The sequence below is a fragment of the Gallinula chloropus genome (genome assembly GCF_964237585.1).
Source record: "Gallinula chloropus genome assembly, chromosome: 2".
Classification (NCBI taxonomy): domain Eukaryota; kingdom Metazoa; phylum Chordata; class Aves; order Gruiformes; family Rallidae; genus Gallinula; species Gallinula chloropus.
In genome coordinates this window covers 119611278-119632961 of record NC_140086.1, presented here as the reverse complement: position 1 = coordinate 119632961, position 21684 = coordinate 119611278, and the positions used below count along the sequence as shown (strand labels likewise).

General features: G+C 44.4%; 1 protein-coding gene across 1 annotated transcript; it reads right to left on the bottom strand.

The window, feature by feature from the left end:
* Positions 1 to 6878: 6878 nt before the first annotated feature.
* Positions 6879 to 15765, bottom strand: CMTM6 (CKLF like MARVEL transmembrane domain containing 6; the record flags this gene model as incomplete). The annotated part of the gene is made up of 4 exons (XM_084260470.1): positions 6879 to 7254; positions 8988 to 9086; positions 10313 to 10489; positions 15646 to 15765. The coding sequence occupies 4 exons, from the start codon at positions 15763 to 15765 to the stop codon at positions 7105 to 7107; spliced, it is 546 nt and encodes a 181-aa protein (XP_084116596.1). The 3' UTR covers positions 6879 to 7104.
* Between the last annotated feature and the right edge of the window lie 5919 nt (positions 15766 to 21684).

The following is a 21684-nucleotide window of genomic DNA, read 5'->3' as shown; positions in this document are numbered from 1 at the left end:
AAAGCCTTGCCGGCCTGCCGTGCGCTTCCTTCAGCCGGCAATCAATGGCTGTTCTGAAATCGGAGAGAGGTCAAACCCCAAACCCAGCCAGGCTGTTCACCTTGCTTGGTTCCTGCATGACGGCAGCTACCTGATCAAGCAGGTGGCTGGTTGTGATCCTCGCTGGGAGGAGAAAGCCCACCTGGGAGCATGGAAACACAGATGTGCCTTGAACATCGATGTGCAGACAGCAGCTACCAGGTGGTACCTGCACCCCCAGGAAGGAAAGCCGCGGGCTACCAGCCTGTGTGCTGCTCTGCTACTCTGACATTGCACGGTAAGGTAACTTGGCTTATGCTCCCAGGAAAGCAGTTGCCACAATTCCAGCAATAACTGGACTTAAAATTGTGAGGTCATGCTCCAAATTATTAAATCTTCATTAATCTTAGGACTCCTGAGTTACTGCCTCACGCTATGTAAATCCACCACCGACCTACACTTTTAATGTAGCATTTTGCCTCAGTTGTTTTCTTGCATTTAGTTTTCCAATCTAATTAAAAGCATTAGAGGCCTTTTTACCTCATGGTTACTCTCATCTCTGGCAACCTCATCAAAGCGACAGTTTCACCTTTCATGTTAGGATACAAAGAGAAACCTACCGTGGCATTCCAGCTGCAGCGCTGGTGATGAAGAAGGTGCTGTTCTCCTCCTCTTTACAAGATCACCACAAGGTACCAAACAAATCTGTAGGGCTACGAAACAAAGAAGCCACCCTGCCCAAAAGCACACAGGTTTCTTTCCCCTGCCACCAACAACTGGGTATTTTTGATGGATCCAGTGGCTCCTTCTTGGTCACCTGCAGGGAGCTGCACTTGATGATCCCTATGGGTCCCATCCGACTCTATGACTGTTCTACACCAGAAGACAACATGCTCTTAAGACCTTTTGCTAGTCAGCATCTCCTTCCTTTAGGAAATCTGCCACTCTTGATTCTTTTTTTCCCCCAGCCCCAACTGGAAATAGGGCTGGGAATAGGAAATACAGACAATAGGGAAGTGGCACTTGAATTACACTGGTCATGGCAACCTACAGACCACCTGTGGCACGAGGCAGTACTGACCTTATAGTGCCTTTCCTCCTGGAAACCTGCAGTGAGAGTATCCAACTTTGCCAGCTGAGGCCTCTTCCCCAGTATGAGCCAAGTGCAACGCGAGCTTTTTCCTCCAAACCAGGAACAAAGCGTGACGTTATTTCCTATGGAAGAACTACACAGCAACACCAAATCACAGCAGCAGGAACTAGAAACGCCCAAGTTATTCACTAATACTTTTTTATTTTTAAAATGATTACAAAATATTTTAGAAAGTTCTTAAACACAAAAAAAGTGTAACTCTTTAAAAAAAGACCACAGGTTGAGGATGGAAACAATATTTAAGCATTTCAAAACTACTTAAGTGGAAACTCAAGGCAACACTGGCAGTGAAACTGTTTACATTTTTTTATTTTACACATATGGAACTACTGTATTATCATCCTGACTTAATAACCATTAAGAGTCACTTAAACTCTTAAAGGTGTTAAAAATGATAGATCATTCTGAACAGCATAAAATTTAATATCAAGAGAACTGCTTATGCTTACAGCAATAAACTAAAACAAAGATTAATTTCCATCTTAAAGGCAGTACCAACTTCTTGATTCATTACAATTTTATATAACCTTTCCAAAATTTCACAAAGCATCTCCCTTCAGCATAGAAAGCTTGTTATTTTTATTGCACACATCGCCGTGGTGGCCATTATGCAAAAACATCTTGTGCTGAGCTCTGAGAACTCTGTGAGACAGCTCACTGATTTTCCAAGTTGGAGAGTGCAAAGGTAAAACTTAATTCTAACAGACCACAGCCCTTCCCTGCTATTTTTCAACACCAGGCTTAAGCAGCAAGGCAGAATTCCTTCACACACTTGGTACACAAAGGGCACTGGTGTAGCATTGTGATTTGCATGTGGGCAAAATGCCAAACACAACAATTAGCCTTCACAATCAACACAATGCCCACACAGGTTTTTGGAGCAGAAACTCTCAGCCCAGCCACTCAACAAGCCCTCATGCGTCTTTGAAGAATCCTCTCCGCTGGTTCTCAGGGCACTGTGAAGCCTGAAAGTGGGTGCAGAGCCTTGAAATATTTTGGATGGGCTCAGCTGGAAAAGACAAAAGCTTTTAATGTGTCTGAGCCGGGTACAACTCCACTGCCAAGCACTGTGGTGAAGAAGGGAGAAGACAAACCCCACAGACATACTGGGCCAGTTGCTTCTCTCCACAGGTTCTGCTACCATTTAGTGATTGCCAGAGCTCCTACCTCTCCCCTGAGCAAACCCTAACTCGCTTCAGTCACAGTCAGCCCCCTTAACATAAGCAACTTACACAGCCCATTTAACCAAAGCATGCTGGGAAACAAGCAGAGCACTTTGCTGACAGAGCACAGGAGAGCTAAGAGACATCCAGCCACATGCAGAGCTCCTGCAAAACCAGATGCTTAATCCAGCTCCAGCACCATTCTCTGGGATCAGCCTAATTCAAAGATGAACCAGCAAAGCCTGGGTCTGATGCCAGAAGCATCAAAGGAGGCATATCAACACTGCAGGAGACCAGTCTGCTAGGTCACGACAACAAAGAAGTCTCTCTCTCTCTCTCTCCCACCTAGCTTAGGGAGGCAGAGGAGCTGGGAGGGACACACCCCTGCCCCTTTATCTCAGGATGCTGATAAAGCAGTTAAGAAAATAACCTCGCAGAAGTAGAGTGCTGCATACACATGACAAACCTGCTTCTCAACTATTTTAAAACAGAACAGAAAGAACCCCTCATGCTTACAAGCCTAGGATGAATAGTACCACCATGCAGAAACTGTTCTGCTAGCCAACAACTGGTTTGGAAGGAACTGCTTAGCAATTGACTTAAACTTAGAACCTGTATGGGATTTGCTTGTAGTATTTAACTACTATGTGACAGATTAATGCCAGCTAAATGGGATCTGGAAGGGAGCGGTATGTATTGTAAAGAACAGCAGGGCTCTTCCCATTAGTAAACAGTGACATTGGGAAAACAACCAACCAGTTTCCCAAAGAATACCATTGGTTGTTTTCATTAGCTGATGGTAACACCTGTGTCCCTCTCAGGTCAGAGATGGAATCTGACCTGCACATCTATACGTTGATCAGTCAGCTGGCAAGAAAATGGGTTTAAGCGACCTGCTTGGAACTGTTCAAATGCAAACAGAACCTGTGCCAAACCCCCCTCACTCTAACCACCCCAGTCACACACGTATGTAGTAGGAGAATCCACCAAACCACTCTGCAAAGGTTGGCAGTATTTGTTTCAAGAGGCCTCATGCCCAGATCAAGGGAGGCAGGAGATCTCTGTCAGAGTCACTTCTTCCTCTGACACCAGCTCCTTGTGGCACCTTTCCATAAGGGTAACTTGCTCTGTACTTCAGTTTCTTCATGAAGTATCAGCAGTAGGCAGTCATAGATAGGGAGGCCACAGCTGAGAGGTGACTTCACAGAGCCTTCCCAGTACCAGTATCCCCCAGTTCAGAAATGGACAGCACTAACAAAGCACTTAGGTGGGGAAAAGTCTGTAGAGAAAGCAACCAAACCCCAGAACTCTTCATGTATTTTTAAGCTGAGAAAAATTGCCTCAAGGTACCAAGTCCCATTGCAGTGCTGCATTGCCTAATAAATACCAGCAGCACAGTGTTTCTCTTACAATATATTTACAGCTTTTAATTCAGATCTAGATTTAGAGAATACGACATTTTGATGTGAAAACAAATTCAGTAGAATCCTGGCAGTAAAAAACCAAACCAAACCAAAAACCAACCCAAACTCCCTTAGACTGTTAATCATAGACAGGGACACAATCCCCAAAGTAAGACATTACAAATCATATAGCAGAGATGTTTCTCATTAAGGCAAGTTTCATATCACCAGTAACACTGCTTGTAAACAAAACATCCCTAATTACCCAGTTTACAGAGACAGCTACAGCAAGCTCTGCACAGCTAAGAATGAGATCAGGTTTTAGTGCAAATGGACACTAATAAATACAAAGAGGAAACAAAAATAAGCCAAAAAAAGTCTAAGGGCACTTCTTCACAAAGCAGGAAATTCTATGAAAGAAAGTATGTCTCCTATGCATGGCTCTGAAACCAAGCTACAGCTTAAACTTCAACACAACCCATCAAAATTTTACATCATCCAAGTGAAGTGTAGTGTCAGGCTTAAGTCTTGGAGCTTGGAGAGAGACCACCACGAACTCATGTTCATTAGAAAGTGGAAGAACTGAAAAAACCAAAAAGTCTTCAACCTTTTACAGGGCTCAGTCTTACAACAGCTTCCTCCTCCTTTACCAAGTGCAGCTCGCTCAGCTGACTTCTGGAGGGCTTAGTCTCAGTGCTGCCACAGCAGGTTACAGGGCTGTATGTTTGTCAGGCTAGGCTACTGATGAAATGGAGGTAAATGCCTGGAAGACACAGCAAATGTCACGAGCGCTCAAGCAAGAATTGGTTTTGCATAATCATATTGGGGGGTGGGAGGGGGCATTTGCTTTGGTGTTCTGGAACATCTCCTGGCTTACAGCAATTTGTCATACTTTTTAGGTGATGCCCAGCAATCTTGCTTCTACCCCTGACATCTTAAAAAGGCCTTTTTGCCACTTCAGCCCTTTTACAGCCATCAACATCCGTTCTAACGTGCTGCCCATCACTCATTGCTACGTGTTGCACCTGTAGTGTTTCTTGCAGTCCTACAGCCTGTTGCTTTTAAGACAAATGCAGAGTACAAGTGCTGATTTACCTGTTTACCAACTGACCTGGTCAGTAGCAAGATGTATCAAGCAAGAGAGAGAGCAGCTAACCATTCTGGCTGAGCTTACCTTGAGCTACGCATAAACAAGCTGCATTTGCTATTAACCTCATGAGTAACGCTGCCCAGGGTAGCACCCACGTGCTGCCATGTTTTTCCCACTGATGTTCCCATAACTACTTTTTGGGTTACTTTGTGAAAATATTTATCGTCCATCTTCTCCCTCTCACAGCTGGCTTTTCAATTTTCTTCACAGAATCACAGGCTGGTTTGGGTTGGAAGGGACTTCAAAGACCATCTAGTTCCAACCCCCTGCCATGGGCAGGGACACCTTCCACTAGCCCAGGTTGCCCAAAGCCCCATCCAACCTGGTCTTGAACGCTGCCAGGGAGGGGGAAGCCACAGCTGCTCTGAGCAACCTGTGCCAGGGTATCACCACCCTTGATGAGAAGAATTTTTTCCTAACATCTAACCTAAACCTACCCTCTTTCAGCTTGAAGTCATTACCCCTTGTCCTATCACTACACTCCCTGGTAAAAAGTCCCTCTCCCAGTTTCCTGTAGGACCCCTTTAAGTATTTGTAGGCAGTAATTAGATCTTCCCCAGAGCCTTCACTTCTCCAGGACATGGTTGGCCTTCTGAGCTGCTAACACACACTGTCGTCTCGTGTTGAGCTTGTCATTGATCAGCACCCCCAAGTCCCTCTCCTCAGGGATGCTCTCAAGCCATTCTCCACTGTGCTCGGGATTGTGCTGAACCCCATGCAGGCACTTGCACTTGGCCTTGTTGAAGTTCATGCAGTTTGCATGGGCCCATGTCTCCAGCCTGTCAAGGTCCCTCCGGCTGGCATCCCTTCCCTCCAGCGTGTCCACCTCACCACACAGCTTGGTGTCATTGGCAAACTTGCTGAGGGTGCACTCGATCCCACTGTCCATGTCACCAACAAAGATGTTGAACAGTGCTGGTCCCACTAATGACACCTGAGAACACCACTCGTCACAGACCTCCAGGTGGACATGGAGCCATTGGCCACAGCTCTTTGAGTGGGACTGTCCAGCCAGTTCCTTATCCACTGAGTGCTCCATCTGTCAACTCCATTTCTCTCCAATTTAGAGACAAGGATGTTGTGCTGGACAGTGTTGAATGCCTTGCACAAGTCCAGCAAGATGATATCTGTCATCCTTCCCTTGTCCACCATCTCTGTCACTCCATCATAGAAGGCCAGCAGATTTGTCAGGCATGACTTGCCCTTTGTGAAGCCATGTTGGCTGTCCTCAATCACATCCTCATTCTCCATGTGCCTGAATATAGATTCCAAGAGGATCTGCTCCACAATCTTGCTAGGCACAAAGGTGAGAGACTGGCCTGTAGTTCCCTGAGTCTTCCTTTTTCCCCTTTTTTAAAAATGGGGGTTATGGTTTGTTCCCCTTTTCCAGTGAGTGAGGACTTTGCCAGTCTACAAGGTCCTCTCAAATATGATGGAGAGTGGCTTGGCCACTTCATCTGCTAGTCCCTCCAGGACACGTGGGTGCACCTCATCAGTTCCCATGGACTTGTGCACCTTCAGGTTCCAGAGGTGTTCTCGAAACTGATCTTCTCCAACAGCCTTTATAGTTACCAAAATAGTGTGAAAGAAGATTCTGGCATCCAAGTCCAAACTGTGACAGCCATGGGGTACAAAACTGTCTCTTTAATTTACCATTACATTATCTTCCCCGTAAAACCCCTACACTTGCTATTCCATTAAACTGATCTTCATAGACAGAACCAAGATGTATTAATAACAAAACCAAAACAAAATCTCTTATGTAACAATAAGCACTTGTGTAAGGCTCCAATTAGGTATCCCTTTTACATTCACAGTTTGACCAGTGAGTACAGAAATGAACTCTGCTGTACTATTTTATAACTCATAACAGAAGCATCTGGTCCCTTTATAGAGAAAATATATTTAGGCTGTAGCTCAGAATTTAAGCACCACACATTAACCTTTATTAGTCATCTGTGTCAAATTCCAATCGACACACTGTTGCTCTTAGACACGTTCTGCGTGTGTGTCTGTGTGGGACACACACCTGTGGACAGGTGGCAGGACCTCAGAACGTGATGCTCAAGATGTCATTATTGGACCTGAGGATCTATAAAAATTTGTGATGAGGAATATGTACAGAATTGATTTAGAAGGAAGAGATAGAAGTTGTTACCTACAGGGTACTGAAAGTTCATTTTTATTTTGCTCCACTGAAGACAAACTTCCAGCGAGTTAGCTGTGCTTATTCAGCGGCTGACCTTCTGCGACGCACTGAGTGTTGCCAGGGTTTTCAGTGCTGCTTTTTTTCCTTTCTTTCCAAAAGTCAAATCCTTCTACAGCAGCTTCAGCTAAAAACACAATGCTTGCAAGAAATCCAAATGCCTGTGAAAGCAAAAGGAATATATGATTTTTAAAAGTAGAGATATTAATATCCCAACATCATTTGGAGAGATGTGATGGACTGTTTACATAAAGGTTAATTTTCCAGTACTCCTTAAACTGGTGGCTCCATTTAAATTAGAAACAGATCAGAAGTCATAATTCTAGCACATTTAACACAAAAGGTTTTATAGTTCTCATTCTGTTAAGCGAGCATGAACCATACAACATGTTCCAAACAGACCTTAATAGTAGAATTATATTCATTTTATGGCAAAAACTAGTTATGAAAAGAAGCATGGCGCTGGTGGTACAGCAGTTTATTTAATCTGCAGCCATCTCTTGGATAAAGGCACCAAGTGAAGGAGAGTAACACATCTCTCTTGGGTGAAGGGAGATAAGATCTGCAAGTCCTTACTGGGTCAGCAAGGGGGAATGAAATGACATTTTATGAATGACATTTCATTATTAGTCATGGCAAGATAGTCATAAAGAGAAGGTTGGCTTCAGCAGCTTCTTTCAAACAAGGAAACACAACCATTATTCTTAGTTTTACCTAAATTTTACACAACTGGTTTGCCCAAAAGCAATTTGACATCAGTAAGTCTTAAATCACAATAGTTTTTGTTTTTCCAGCAGCAGGGGGGAAAAAAAAATCCAGCTCGTGCTGCCTGTAGAACAGGATTATTTTGCATTCTTTTCACACTATTATTTTCTCCTCACTCAAAAATAAAATAAAAATTTCAGCTTTTAACCTCACATAGCCACAGTTCCAAGTTTATAATGAAGATGTGCCAAATGAGTGAGTGTCCAAAATTCAGGGTTTGGAAAATAAGTTATAGCCAGGGCCCCAGAAGTGTGGAGAGGCGCTCGGAAGAGACTGCACTCCGATATGGTTATAAGCAATCAGTGCACTTCATTCAAGCCAGTAGCTTCTCATATACACCTGAGGGTTACATAACTAGGGGCCAGAATAGGGGCGGGGGGAAAGGCCATCTGCACCGTATCAGGTCTTTATCACCACAATGGAATTTCCAGTACCATGAGATCTCCTTACAGGTTCTCATTCCCAGGCTTTTCAGCCCCTTGTTAGTGAATTCTTAAGGCTGTTTTTGCAAGCGCAAGTAGCTGTGGCCTTGGTCAGCTAACCAGGCTCCCACAAGTGAGGAATCATGACATCCACAGCATCCCAAAGCCTCTTCAGTGTTCCTGGGAGATGCATGCCCTGTTGCTCTTCTAACTATTTCTGTCACTGAGGAAGCTGCTGCTCTTACTGCAGCCTTTGCAAGTCAGCATTCTGCACATATGCTTTGTAACACCTGGCAAGAGACGGGGTTCCTTGCTGACTTTGGGAGGAGGTGGAACTGCGAAGGGACAATTAAGGCAAACAGAAGGCATTTCAGAGAGGGTATCAGAGAACTGGGGAAGCAGCAAGAGATGGCCACATCAACTGACAAATGACATGGAATTAATATGGAGCCAAGGCAGCGAAGCCTGAGGACCCCAGGAGCAATCTGCACATAAACACTGAGGGAGCTGCAAGTTCCAGCAACCCCAAGGAATGCCTGCTTTTTGGATTCCCTACGTAAGTATCTGGAAAGTCTGATTCCTCCTGAAACATCACAATGCACTGAATTCTCTTTCCTGTCTGGTTTCTTCCCTCAAATCGAGTGAGGTCTAGAGCGCAGATAAATTAACGTGAGATAAATAGTAAATGATAACATTTTAAGACTTACACATGCAGCTTTTTCAAGAGCAAGCCCAGTGTTGGTCGCAGCAAACACTATTGATGCTAACAGGAAAAAGGCACCTATGGCTGCCACGGCCACCAAGTTCTGCAAATATAAAAAGAACGTTAAATTCAGGCTCGAGTCAAGCATGGCAGCATTATTACCTGTGTAAAACATCTAGGAAACCAGAAACCTGTAAGTAAACGTGCTCATTCAAATCTCTTACCACACTCCCTTAATCTGTACCTTCATGTAAAAAACCCTACTGTTTGCTCTGGAGACAAACAGGAAGAGATGCTCCTAAGACACTTCTTACTGACTTACAGAGCAAATTTGTGCCACTGATGGATCTTCTGACATATAAAAGTATTAACTGTAACAACTGTTACTGATAATTTTAGTACAATATCAATTATATTAGTATGATTTTACTAAAAAGGAAGTAGACAGCAGGAAAAGAGACAGGGTAAACAGGCAAGTTACAAGTACCATGCTGACAGTAAACTGTGTTCCATCTTTGTACATATATGACATGACTATGCAAGTGGTATTGGTCAATGTGAAAGGACTTGTCACACAAGTCCTAAAATTCTGCAGGTAACCAGTGAGATAATTTTGAAAAAGTTGTCCATATAAAAAAGGAGCCTCAAAGCTGACTCATGATTTTTAACTATAAGTTACTTGACCCTTTAAATAGAGAAGAACAGGAGGTTCATTCTGCATAGAATCATAGAATGGTTTGGGTTAGATGGGACCCCAAGGATCACAGGCAGGGCCACCAAACTCCAGGCATGATCTAGATAAGGTTGCCCAGGTTCAACCTTGAACACCTCCAGGGACTGGGTATCCACCACCTCTCTGAACAGCCCATTCCAGCACCTTACCACTCTCTCTGTAAAGAATTTCCCCCTAATATCTAACCTAAACCTTCCCTCCTTTAGCTTTAGTCCATTCTCCCTTGTCCTGCCATTATCTACGCTTTCAAAAAGTTGATTCCCCTCCTGTTTGTATGCTCCCTTCAGGTACTGGAAGGCTGCAATGAGGTCCCCCCCGCAGCTTTCTCTTCTCTAGGCTAAACAAGCCCAGCTCCTTCAGCCTCTCTTTGTATGGGAGGTGCTCCAGCCCTCTAATCACCTTTGTATCCCTTCTCTGAACCCTCTCCAACAGTTCTACATCTTTCTTGTACCGGGGGCCCCACATCTGGACAGACTACTCCAGATAGGGCCTCACGAGGGCAGAGTAAAGAGGGAAGAGTAGAGAGCCTTTCTACTTCACAGTAGTCTTTAAGGACTTACAAGAAATGGTTTGTAAAAGAAATAAATAATCCTTACCACTCTCTGTATTTTATCTTCCGCAAACTTTTCATATAAGCCAGTGCAATACACCAGCATGATCAGGATGCTCAAAAGAACCGCACTACAGCTGGTGAATTCAAAGAAGTAAAGTCCACTACACTTGATACAGTCCTCCACAATTTCTTCACAAATGACAGCCACAGAAGAGAGAACCTGCAAACAAGTAACATACTTGAGTTGGGTCAAGTGTCTAAGGTCTTCAGCGGCGTCAGATAGGAACATTAGAAAAAAGACAGCTGTAAGGAAAAGCCTCCATCTACAACAAAGCCAGTAAGATTTTGCCTCATTTTCTTATTTTACAGGCAGCAATAAGTACACGGCACCCCAGCTGACACTTGCTGTTAAAGCCAGTTAATAAACTGCGCTCATGCAGGCTGAGCACACAGCGCCCAACACAGGTTCCTCCATGAGACAGTCAGGATTCCCCAGCTGTGGTTCTGTGCAAGCGCCAGCTGGAAGCAGGCAGAGGCAGGCAGCCTAACGAGCACGCGTCCCCTCAGAACAAGCCAAAACGCTACTGTGTTACTCCTTACAGCCGCGCTGAATTTAAAGCGCATTTGGGTTCAGGGTGAAAGGGGATGGCACTGACACAGGCAGCTACCTCCCTGAGAGTCTACAGCTGATGCTACCTCCCCCAGTAACCTCCAGAGAAAGTGCATGCACCCAACAGCTTGGGTGCTTATGGCCACAGCAGCTCAGCTGTACGCAGGAACCAGAACTTTAAAGTATGTTTACGGTGCGTCAGACAGCGTTGGATCTGTTCATCTTCCTACCACTCTGTGTTCTCAGGAAGGAGGGTGAGTTAATCCCTGTGCAGTCACCATATCATCTGCTGCTGGATTTTCTAGTGTTTCATTGTACAAGAAAGAACATTGCTTTGTTTAAGTGTCCTCTCATTTTTGCCACTTCTTGCTGGTTTCCTTCATCCCATAGAGTTGACACCGGATTACAGATAACGTAAGTATCGTTAACGTACAGAAAACAAAAGTATTAGGAGGAATCAACTTGGTCATGAAACTGTGACTCAAATAAGGACCCTGACACTATTTTTAATAAGACTATAAAGGCAATAATGAGTTAGCTCTTAAAAAAAAAAAACAAACAACATTGAAAACCCAAATTCTAAAATACAGAATTTCTTTTTTTTCCATTAATTAGCACCTGAAGGTTCTTCACCTGCATCTTATTCTTGGAAAGCAACCACCAGCCTTTGGTTTCAATTTTCTGACAGTAAAAATAAGAACAGCAATTTAGCATGTGGGAACCTTAAGTTCATCCCCGCTACACCAGACCTCCGAAGGTCTCTCCAGAGTATCACATCTTGAATATCCTGCAATCATGTAAAGTAAACAGGATCTCGGAAAGGGAAAGAACCTGAGCTGGGAAACTGCAGTACTGCTATCGGGCTTCCACATAACTTCCCTTCTCTCCTGCTGTGATTGGTGAAGAAAACTTCTCAGCAACCCTCACACCTAAAACTGTGGCCACAATGGCTGTCTGAGGAAAGTTTTGAACTCCAAATTTCCAGTGTTTATGTTTTGGGGGCTTTTTTGCTTTATCTAAAGATCTGTTTACAGCTGCATCCAGTGACTTGCAATTTCACATTTTCTACAGGCTCAGCTCAAGCATGAAGAGGTACATTTTCATGCCTAGTTCTAGCTCTTTTTATCAGCACGGAAAACCAAATGCCACCACTTTCACCTGTGATGAAGCAGAACTTCCCTTAAAAGAATTTATAAGCCCAAATAACCATAATATGATCTAAATAATGGAAAAAAACTTCTCAGCTGAGTGTACAAACAAGTAGGAAAAACAAATCCCACTCCAAGAGTACCTATAAAGGGTTCAGTATCAAACAAATGAGATTGACCAAGTGGAGTCCTGTGTAGGATTTGACCAAGTCAATATTCAATTTTTTATTAATAAGATGAAAACCAAAATAAAGTAAATAAATTTTAAAACTTTGGCTTAAAGAACTTTAAGCAAAGTAGTGTATCAGCAGCACATATATAAACTGCCAGAGTGCTGGTTGGATTTCTTAACTTGCCTCTTGGATTATCACTATGAGAAACAAAAGGGATTATTCCATTGTCCTAACACAAAAAAAGAATAGTTTTAAATACCACTGAAAGAGTGGTCCCTGACTTCAGTTTACATACTTACAGCTATATAACACAGCAAGAAGTTTCTTCTAGTAGCCAGGAGATTATAATCTCTATTATTCATTTGAATTTTAGTAACATCCCATTATTAGACACAGTATAAATACACGAGCCACTTTAAACAAGCCAGGAGATTCCACATTTCATTCAGCGTCCCAAGAACTGCCCTGCTGGAGATCCATCTTCATCTGCCAGCTTAGTCCTGGGATGAGTGCAGGCTCTACAGGCTTACATGAAGCAGCCAAAGCTCCTTCTGCTTTGTTTTTATATCTGTCTCTCTCACAATGATCCCTTGGAGAATGCCTAGCAGCCGATGCCCAGAATATCACTACTGCTTTTCTCTGAGCTGGCAATAACAAGTGGAGAGAGGGGCAGCTCAGTCATTCCTCATTTTCTTGAGAGTTAAACAAAAGAATGTTACAAAAATAAAGCAGATAATGAACTGTCCAACAGGCCTGTGAAAAAGCTCAGCAGCAGCATACCCAGCACAAAGTCTTTGGATGGGTGCACACACTAATTCTGTTACAGTCTCAACAATCAGGCAGCGATAGGAAGTGAACAGCTCAGAAAAAGAGCAGATGTTTAAGACTGGATTATAGTTTTCCTTTCTGGGTGGGGCTTTTTTGTTAAACAATAGTTCACGCCAAATATTCCTGCTTCAGATATTTAGAATTTGGTTCTACCTCAGCCTAGGCAGAGCTTATGCGCTGCCATTTACCTTTGCACAGAATTTGAACCAGTCACAGACTAACAAGAACATCCCACTTATATTAACAAAACATTAACAAAAAAAATTTCTAAAACCCCTCAATAAGCATACCCCCAGCATCTTTTTGACAGTTACCTTCTTCCTTTCCTCATTTGCCCCAAAAACTTTAACAAGGCAGGCTAAGATTGCAATGTACACCTTTATTAATCAGAATAAAAGCATTTCAAAAGACCAGAAACCAGTTTTCTGCAGGTGTTTTCACAGTAGTTTGTAAAATATTCAATCACTTCTATAATGAAGACAGCTGGTTCTCAGCAAGCAATAGCCTGTTTAGCAGTCCAAGCAGGTGGTTATCAGCATGTAATCCAAATAACTCACAATCATTATTGTAACACAGGGCTAATAGATGTTAGTGACCATCACTGGCATTTTCAAAAATCAACACTTTGCCAAAACAGTGATATTTCTCTTACTGGGGTCCTGAAGCTTCCACCTTCAGTAATTTCTGGGGCTTTTTAAAAGTGTTTTGACCAAGAACTTCAAGATCGATGCATTTTGATGAAGGGAAATAAATGGTGAAAAAAACCCTGTTGGAAATTAGGCAGGTGAACAATTATAATTACATTTTATTTTTCATCTTGTTGAAGGACAAGTACAGGCCATAAACAGGAGCACATCAAGCAGCTAGCTATCCTGTTTAGAATAATCGTAATTTTCCCCTTTCCTACCTAGAAAGCTTTTTAAATAATATATCTGTTCAGGTGAACAGTTTAAGTCACCAGTAAACTTGCTTATGTAATACTTTGTTAAGTGAACTTAATTATATCAATGATCTGATTGCCAGCAGATCTTTCTTTTCTTTCATCTCCAGTAGATGAACTAGAAAATTATCTATTTATTTATTTAAAAGTCTCATGGGTGTAATTTTTTTAAGCACACTCAGAAGACTACTCTTGGCAGTGTCACCATTACCTTCACCAGCACTCAAGAATCTTATGTTTATGGTTGAAGGAGTTCTTTTGACTGTGTGAGAGACAAAGTTTAAAAACCTGAAGTAATCAGAAAGGGCTGGAAATCACCTACAATTCCTGTGAGCATGAGACATCTGACTAAAAAGCCAATTTCTTGGCCAGAGAGTGACACACATTTACAGTCAGCTGCCCTTTCCCACTGTTGGTTTCAGTACCTCCCTGACAGTACTTAAGAACGATGCTCCACTCAATAAGCACAGTAGTTCTGGCACCTTTCAGTAGAGCCCCTGGCCGAGCACAAGATAAACAAGAGGCTGAATCAGGGGCCCAACTCCTGAATGCATTCAGGAATAACCTTACACCTAACAAAAAATGCATGTAAGAATATAAGACTCCTATTTCCTGGTGGGCGCCGGACTGCCCAGCACAAAGCGATGCACTGTGATGCCTCATGCAATAGGCCACCATCAACACAGTGTTTCCGGTGCAGTTTTCTCCCATGAGTCATGGGAGAAACGAGTGCCCCAATTGTAGCACAGGGAGCACGGCATGGTAACCTCAGAAACAGACTGCGGGGACGTCAGGAGAGAGAGAGGCCCGGATATGATAAGCCATCAAGCACTACCCTGAGATTCTACCTCGTGTCTTCATCCAGCGCAGCCCTCAGAAGAAACTACTAAGTTTCCTGTGAAGTTTCCCTCTGGTTTTAAACTGTTAACGGCAGCACGTAGCTGAACCACACCTGCTGCAGCGCCAAGCCCAAGCTCAGTCACCCAATGCGGACAACACTCTGATGTTTTCACCTGCTCCTGTAGCTAGAACATGAAGAAGGAACAAGCCTGTCACTTCCTCGCCCTAAGTTACTCTGAACCTGTAGAGATGACAGCCTTGGAAGACACCATGTCTGCTTTCCAACCAAGTTTGGAGTCTGCGAGGCCTTAGTGACCAGGGGCAAGGGTGGGCTGTGCCTCTGCGAGGCACAAGGCAGCCTTCCTGGTGGGGAGCAAGCCCTCCTTCTGACAGGCCGCGAGAGCTCCCCGGAAGCCTGTGCACAGCCCTTCTCCCGAGCCTACACTTTGCCGCTGAAGTATCCGGTATTTAATCGGCGGCAGACTGTCCAAAACCCAGAGGTCACTGTGACACCTGGGGCAAGCGGGGGCAGCTCCGAAAGGCGCGGGGGGCAGCCCCTGACAGGGCGCGAGCGGACCAGCTGCCCGCCCCTACCCCGCCCGCCCTCCCGCACACGCGGCGCGGCCGTCCCGACGAGACCTTTGGCCTCTCCGCTCCTCCCCAGGCAGCCATTCTGCCAGGGGGGTTCTCGCTCCGCGCCCGCCCGCGGGGTGGACACGGCCGCCGCCCGCGGAGTCGCGCGGGCCGGTGGTCGGTCAGCCCGGTCAGCGCCCGACCGGTCAGCGGGCGGCGGCGACAGCCCCTGCCCCACTAGGCTGAGGAGAGTAAGGGACTCACCACTTGAAGGGCTTTGGTCGGCAGCCGCCATCCCCACAGGTGCTGCAGGGTGCAGAAGAAGCGGCGGGACGGCTTAACCTGAGGCTCGGTAGTCTCGTTGTACACAGCACCGTTCTCCATGGCCGCGCCGCCACCGGCCGCCTGCCAGGGGAAAGCGAAAGCAAAAGGGCGGAGGCTGAAGGGGCGGAGAAGGGGAGCGCCACAGCCCGTCCTGCCCCGCCGGGACAAAAGCGTTTCTTGCCGCGAGAGGCCCCGCTCACCTGGGGCGAGCGGGCGGCTCCAGGGAGCGGCGCGAGAGGGAAGGCTGGGGCCGCCTCAGGCCTGTGTCTGTGCCCCGGCTTGCGAGGGGTGCTTTTGAGGAAGAGTTGACGCACTTACTTTCCTCACGCCACACGGGATTATGACATCAGAAGGATTTTTTTAAGCCAAAGTTTTTACTGTTTTGCATTCGTTGTTACCGGTGAGAGAAAACACTGGTATCCCCGAGTTGCTGCTAATTACCCACAGAACTCTTGTGGTCCTTCATAGTCAAATCCACAGATACTTCATTTATTTACATTCAGTCAAATAGAATCTACTGCCAGAAAAGCTGGCAACTCCCTTTCTTAACCTTAAGACTTGTATCTGCTTAGGGAACAGACTGGCTTGTTCAGACACCGCCGCTCCTTCAGAGCCTCACAGTGAAGCGAAAGGCTGTGCGCCTCAGGCAGCCCAGGAGGTAGGTGCCGTTTTTAACTCCACACACAGCCGCTGTTAGCTGGATGGGTGGAGTGGTACAGCCAAGATAAAAGCAGTTGGGTTGTGCTCCATGTTGCATGCATGCCAGCTGGATACAGGTGTGACCTCTCCCAGTAAAGCAACACAAGCTAGGGGAACACTGTGGGGTCCCGGGTCAGGATGGCACAGACTTTGCTTTGCCATAAACAGCCTTCAGCTGCAGGTATCAGCTTGAGAGGCTAATGAGTAGGGCAAGTCCCATAATTCCCTAAGCATGGGAGTCCCCCATTAAAATAAGTAAGGTATTGCTATGGGTGTGTCTTAGCTCCTGCCCGGGGTTGGGATGAGTTTAATGTAGCTCTGCTGGCAGTATCCCAGACTGCAGGACTGAGCAGGTAGGTCTAGTCAGTAATATTTACTGTTACTGCCTATGCCCTTGTGCCTTTATTACTGGTCAGTTCTTTATTTTTTTATTACTGCGTTGTAAGTAAGATTACAGAGTCTGACATCTCTCTTCTGAAGGAAATTCCCTTTTTGTTTTAGTTTCTTCCTTGATGATATCTCAAAACTGAACAACTCATTCCAAAGCCACAAAGTGTGTGACTAAGCTACGCTCTGTTCTGAGTTCCATCTAGGACTTAACGGAGAAAGAAGCCATTGTCAGTTCTCCTTTTAAGGTGTTCAGTAGCATATAGGGTTATATTGTAGTTGTTCCCTTTTGAATCTTTACTAGTCTCTTAATGCAGCACTGCTAGCTTATGAATGCAGATGTTAGTATTGAAGACAACTGTCTTGAGGACAGACTGCTTATCAGGGAGTCACAGCCAACACAAGCCTAGAACAGATAAAATAAATATATGGCAACCCTTTTTAAGTGATAGCAGTCTTTAAGAGTAATTTTTTCTGTTCAGGTGTTGTCCAGGAAATATGTATCAATGATGCATGAGTTATAAAGACTAGTTTGCTCTTTAAAGCCCACCTTATTTAGGCAGCATTATTTATGTATTTGTAAAGAGGTGCATGAAAAGCAAAGTGTCAGGAAAGATTATGTGACAGAGAAGGAATGAAATCTGGACAACGGCATGGGACCTGTAGCTTAAAAATAGCTCCAAGCACTACATTAAAACATACAAATGCTGCTATCCATACCACTTACTGTCTTTCAAGTAAAGAGCAGACTTTATGAGGAGCAGCTGAAGGAGCTGGGGTTGATTAGCCTGGGGAAGAGGAGGTTGAGGGGAGACATTATCACTGCCTACAACTACCTGAAAGGAAGATGTAGAGAGATGGGGCTTGATCTCTTTGCCCAAGTGACAGGTGATAGGATGAGTGGAAGTGGCCTCAAGCTATGCCAGGTTCAGGTTAGATGTTAGGAAAAAATTCTTCATGGAAAGGGTTACCATCCATTGGAATGGGCTGCCCAGGGAGGCAGTTGAGTCACCATCCCTGGATGTATTTAAAAGATGGGTAGACTGGGTGCTCAGGGATATGGTTAGTAGAGGACACGTACAGTTGGACTCGATCTCAAAGGTCTTTTTTAACCTAGTGATTCTGTGAAGTACAGTATCTTTCCTTTAAAGAGTAAATCAAAACAACAGTTATGATAAATAACAAGCCTGTTTCACGCAAATAAATTAACTGGCTGTAATACAACAGAAATCTCATTCCACATGTACATCTATTAATTTCCTTCTGTTTATCTGCTACACCTTACAGAGTTTTCCAAAAAGATATATTTTTCTTTACCCCTCTGCCCCTCATGGCCTCTGCTGGAGTGGCAGAACCAGAGCTAAAGGCAGGACGTGGTGGTAGAAAAGCAGCCCTGGAGTTAGATGCTGCTTTATGAGAACATCTCCAGGCAGCCAGGCAGAGAGTGGGAGATGGGTGGAAGCAGATTAGTGATGAGTGACCTACTTTTCTCCCTCATTACATCTTCACCAAAGATACCCACCACAGTGACCAAAAAGCAATACTAATTAAGCTGAGAAAGCTACCTCATTAGGGGAGATTACAGTGTACGTGGTGTAGCTGTGTGGCACAGTTACCACTCCTTGCAGTGATGTTGAGTTAATGTACACAGAAGTGTGACTGGAGCTCCTTGAAGCAGCTGAGTAAATGCCAGCCACCGGAATAAAGGGGATACAAGGGCAGGGCTGCACCACTGTTTTTGGATAGCGAAGCCCCGGTGGCTCTTTGGCCCTGGCTTTGGGCTGTGTTACAGCATGGCGCTAAGGCCTAACTCCCTCACGCTCATAATTAGCAGCAGGGCTCCACTGATCTGACTTGTTCTTAATGAATATTCTCCTTTTTCCCACGTTCATAAATGCAGTTGTGGGGCTTTTTCTTCTCAGAGGCTGAGGGAGAAGGGAATAGAGGAATGAGAAAACAACCTAAAAGCTCAAACCACTGAAGGAGCCAGACTTGGCTTCATTTTTGAAGGGTGGTGAGGTTTATTGCTACTGTGCAATTTGAGGAGCTCCACTGAAGGCAGCCCGTGAGGGGCACGGCTCTCTCCCTGCTCTTGGTTCTGGTGTTCCCACACGGGCAACTTGACAGGTTTTGTTCATGCCCCTAGGCCTGTGTATTAAATGAAATACATACAGGATGACTAGCTAGCAAATGGGATGTACCAAGTACTGCAGTAAAGAGCTCAGAAAAGACTTCAGTGTGCTGCATCTCCAGCTCTCGAGGCGCTATTTTTGGGTTTGGTATTGCAACTGAACTTCACAACCCCCAATCACCATACTGACGTGCTAGAATGTGTGATTTTAAAACAGCTGAAGAATTGGAATTTTTCACAGCTATTTCTGAGTATCCCTTATGACACAAGACAAAAAAAAAAAAAAGCCCCTTCAACTCTTGATATTTCCCAAATTTGGGTTAGGCCAACTCTTGTCAGTGGTTTTCTGCATGCGTCAGCATGGTACAGAGAAGCATAAAGCCATGAGGTGTACAATGGGCAAGAGTTCTGGAGATGTTCTACTGCAAATTAAGTTTGCTCCCCAAGAAAAGGCTGCAGCCCAGCAGGCTGGTTCCATTTCAGATGTATCTCTAGAAATTAAGGTTAGTGTAGTATGCTACCTACTCTATATAACCTAAAAATCACACGTGTATTTCAGAGACTGCCACTTTCAGCTGATAATAGGAACTGTCTGGAAATAAAGGGCCATTTACTCAGAATTTTTAAGCTTAAAAACTGCAGGACAGCTTTATTACAACCCATATTTTAAAGAACTGACACAGGAACATGGTAGAGAGAAGGAGGAAGAGATCTGTAAAATTTCCCCAAAACAGTTTAGTTTGAAGCTAATCGGCTCCTCACAGAACTACCCCAGAAAGGCCAAATGAGTTTATTTGGTTTACTTGTTCTGTAGTGAGTTTGCAGTATCCATACTGCAAAGCATTTTAAAAGTATGAATTGTTCTTCATAAAATCAGCCCCTGTAGCTCTCGCATCACCTCTTTGCCTCTTTGCTTTGTGCATCTGGTGCTAGACTGAAACTTTGTACCAAATGACACCTGAAGTATTAAAGACACACAAGAGCCATTAGAAGAAAAATTGAAGTTACTCATGCTGTTAATTGTTTTCAAAGTTGGGATGATTTCAACCCTAGCCCTTCTACAGCTTAGGGTGGGAATGAGCAATAAAGGGTTGTGCAGAAATGTCATTGCCAAATTAGCTTAATTGTTTTGGTGGCGTAGGAAGGAGGGGACTCACTGGCCATATGTTCTGTGAGAAGGGCCTCTTGTCACAGACTCAGGTTGCATGGTGGTTCTGGTGAATCCCACCTTGGCTGCTTGCTCCTGTCAAAGCAGTAGCCAGGGCAATTGCACCTCCAGCTGCCAAAGAAACCAGCCCTGTAGCCTTGGTCTCATCAGTGGGAAACAAGAAACCAAAGCCATCAAGCTACACAGAAAACAGGTAGAATCATTTAGGGTAGAAAAGACCTTTTTTAGGTCAAGTCCAACCACTATAGTAGATGTTTTCTCTGTTTGTGTTACAGATACCTTAAACTTTTGTTGTTCCAACCACCCCCCCAATGGCATGAGCAGGTTGTAAATAGGTAGTGACAGTAGTGTTAGAGAGAATTGGAACTTTAAAGGCTGGAAGCAAGCTACTTCAGCCTTACAGAAAGAGAAGGCACAGTAGGGAGACAGCCTTTTTGTAAATATTATTTTGTAAATAATATTTCAAAAAAACAAACCCAAAGAGCTATCAGGGCTTAAGGAAGAAATACATTTTGCAGCTGTACATATGCAGAAGTGCCATTTTGCCAACTTTAAGAAGTGAAATTATAATGACTCATGAATAAGGTTTTCCCCTATCCCAGCCTCCACAAAAAAGGGCACCTAGTGCAGTAGTTAATATATTACATCTCGTTTTCCAGCTTCAGCAAAGCTGTTGTGCTCTGGCAGGTGCTCAAACAAACTAAATTAGAAGATTGCAGAAGCTAGTTTTCTTTCAAAGACCTGGGCAGTACCTGTGGGAACAAATGGAGTCAGTTGTCTTGCTGATTAGGATTCGAAGGGAGCATTCTAACTCCTGGGATAATGCCTTCTGATGTTCCAAAGAATGTGTATTTACAGCAGAACACTCCTTGGCTGCATGCACATGAGATATGACTGAAAAAGTCACAAGAGAATGTGTGAGAACATCAAAGTGGTAAGAATGCCGTGAATCCTGGTCACTGACACCTATCAGGGTTGTTTCTGTGGGAGAAGAGAATAAAAGGAACACTGTGAGAGAGGGTAGAAGGAACTAGGGAGAAGTGCTCCATAATAAAACTCTGGGCTCTGTGTTTTTCATCACCCACAGTACCAACTAGTTCAAGAAGTTGCTCTGCAATCCATAGTTTCACCCTACCACGACACAGCAGTGCAGCTGTGAGGAAGTACACTGGTGACAATATGAGCAGGACCCATTCTCTCAAGCACACTTCAAATTCTGTTGCAAGAAGTTTACATACAGAATGTACAGCGCTGTTCTGATCCTGATGCATGCCCTGCACCCCTGGTTGGAAGCTTAGTTTTTACCTTCTTCAAGACATAGTTTATTTTATCTATTTGTTCAGTCAGGCATTTCCCCGTATGCCACCTTTACTGAATAAGCCATAAGCAAAATGTAAGGGCTCCAGTTTGAACAATCAGTCCATAGTTAAGAAGCTCCACTGAAACTTTTCAGTCCACAATTCCATAGTCCAAGTCAATTAAAACAAGTGGGCTTAGCTTTGGGGAGTTCAACACACAATGAAATGTACGTTAAGTAAATTTAGGTATTTTTAAATATGGAGGGAATTCACTAGAGCCACTACAGAATGCAGGA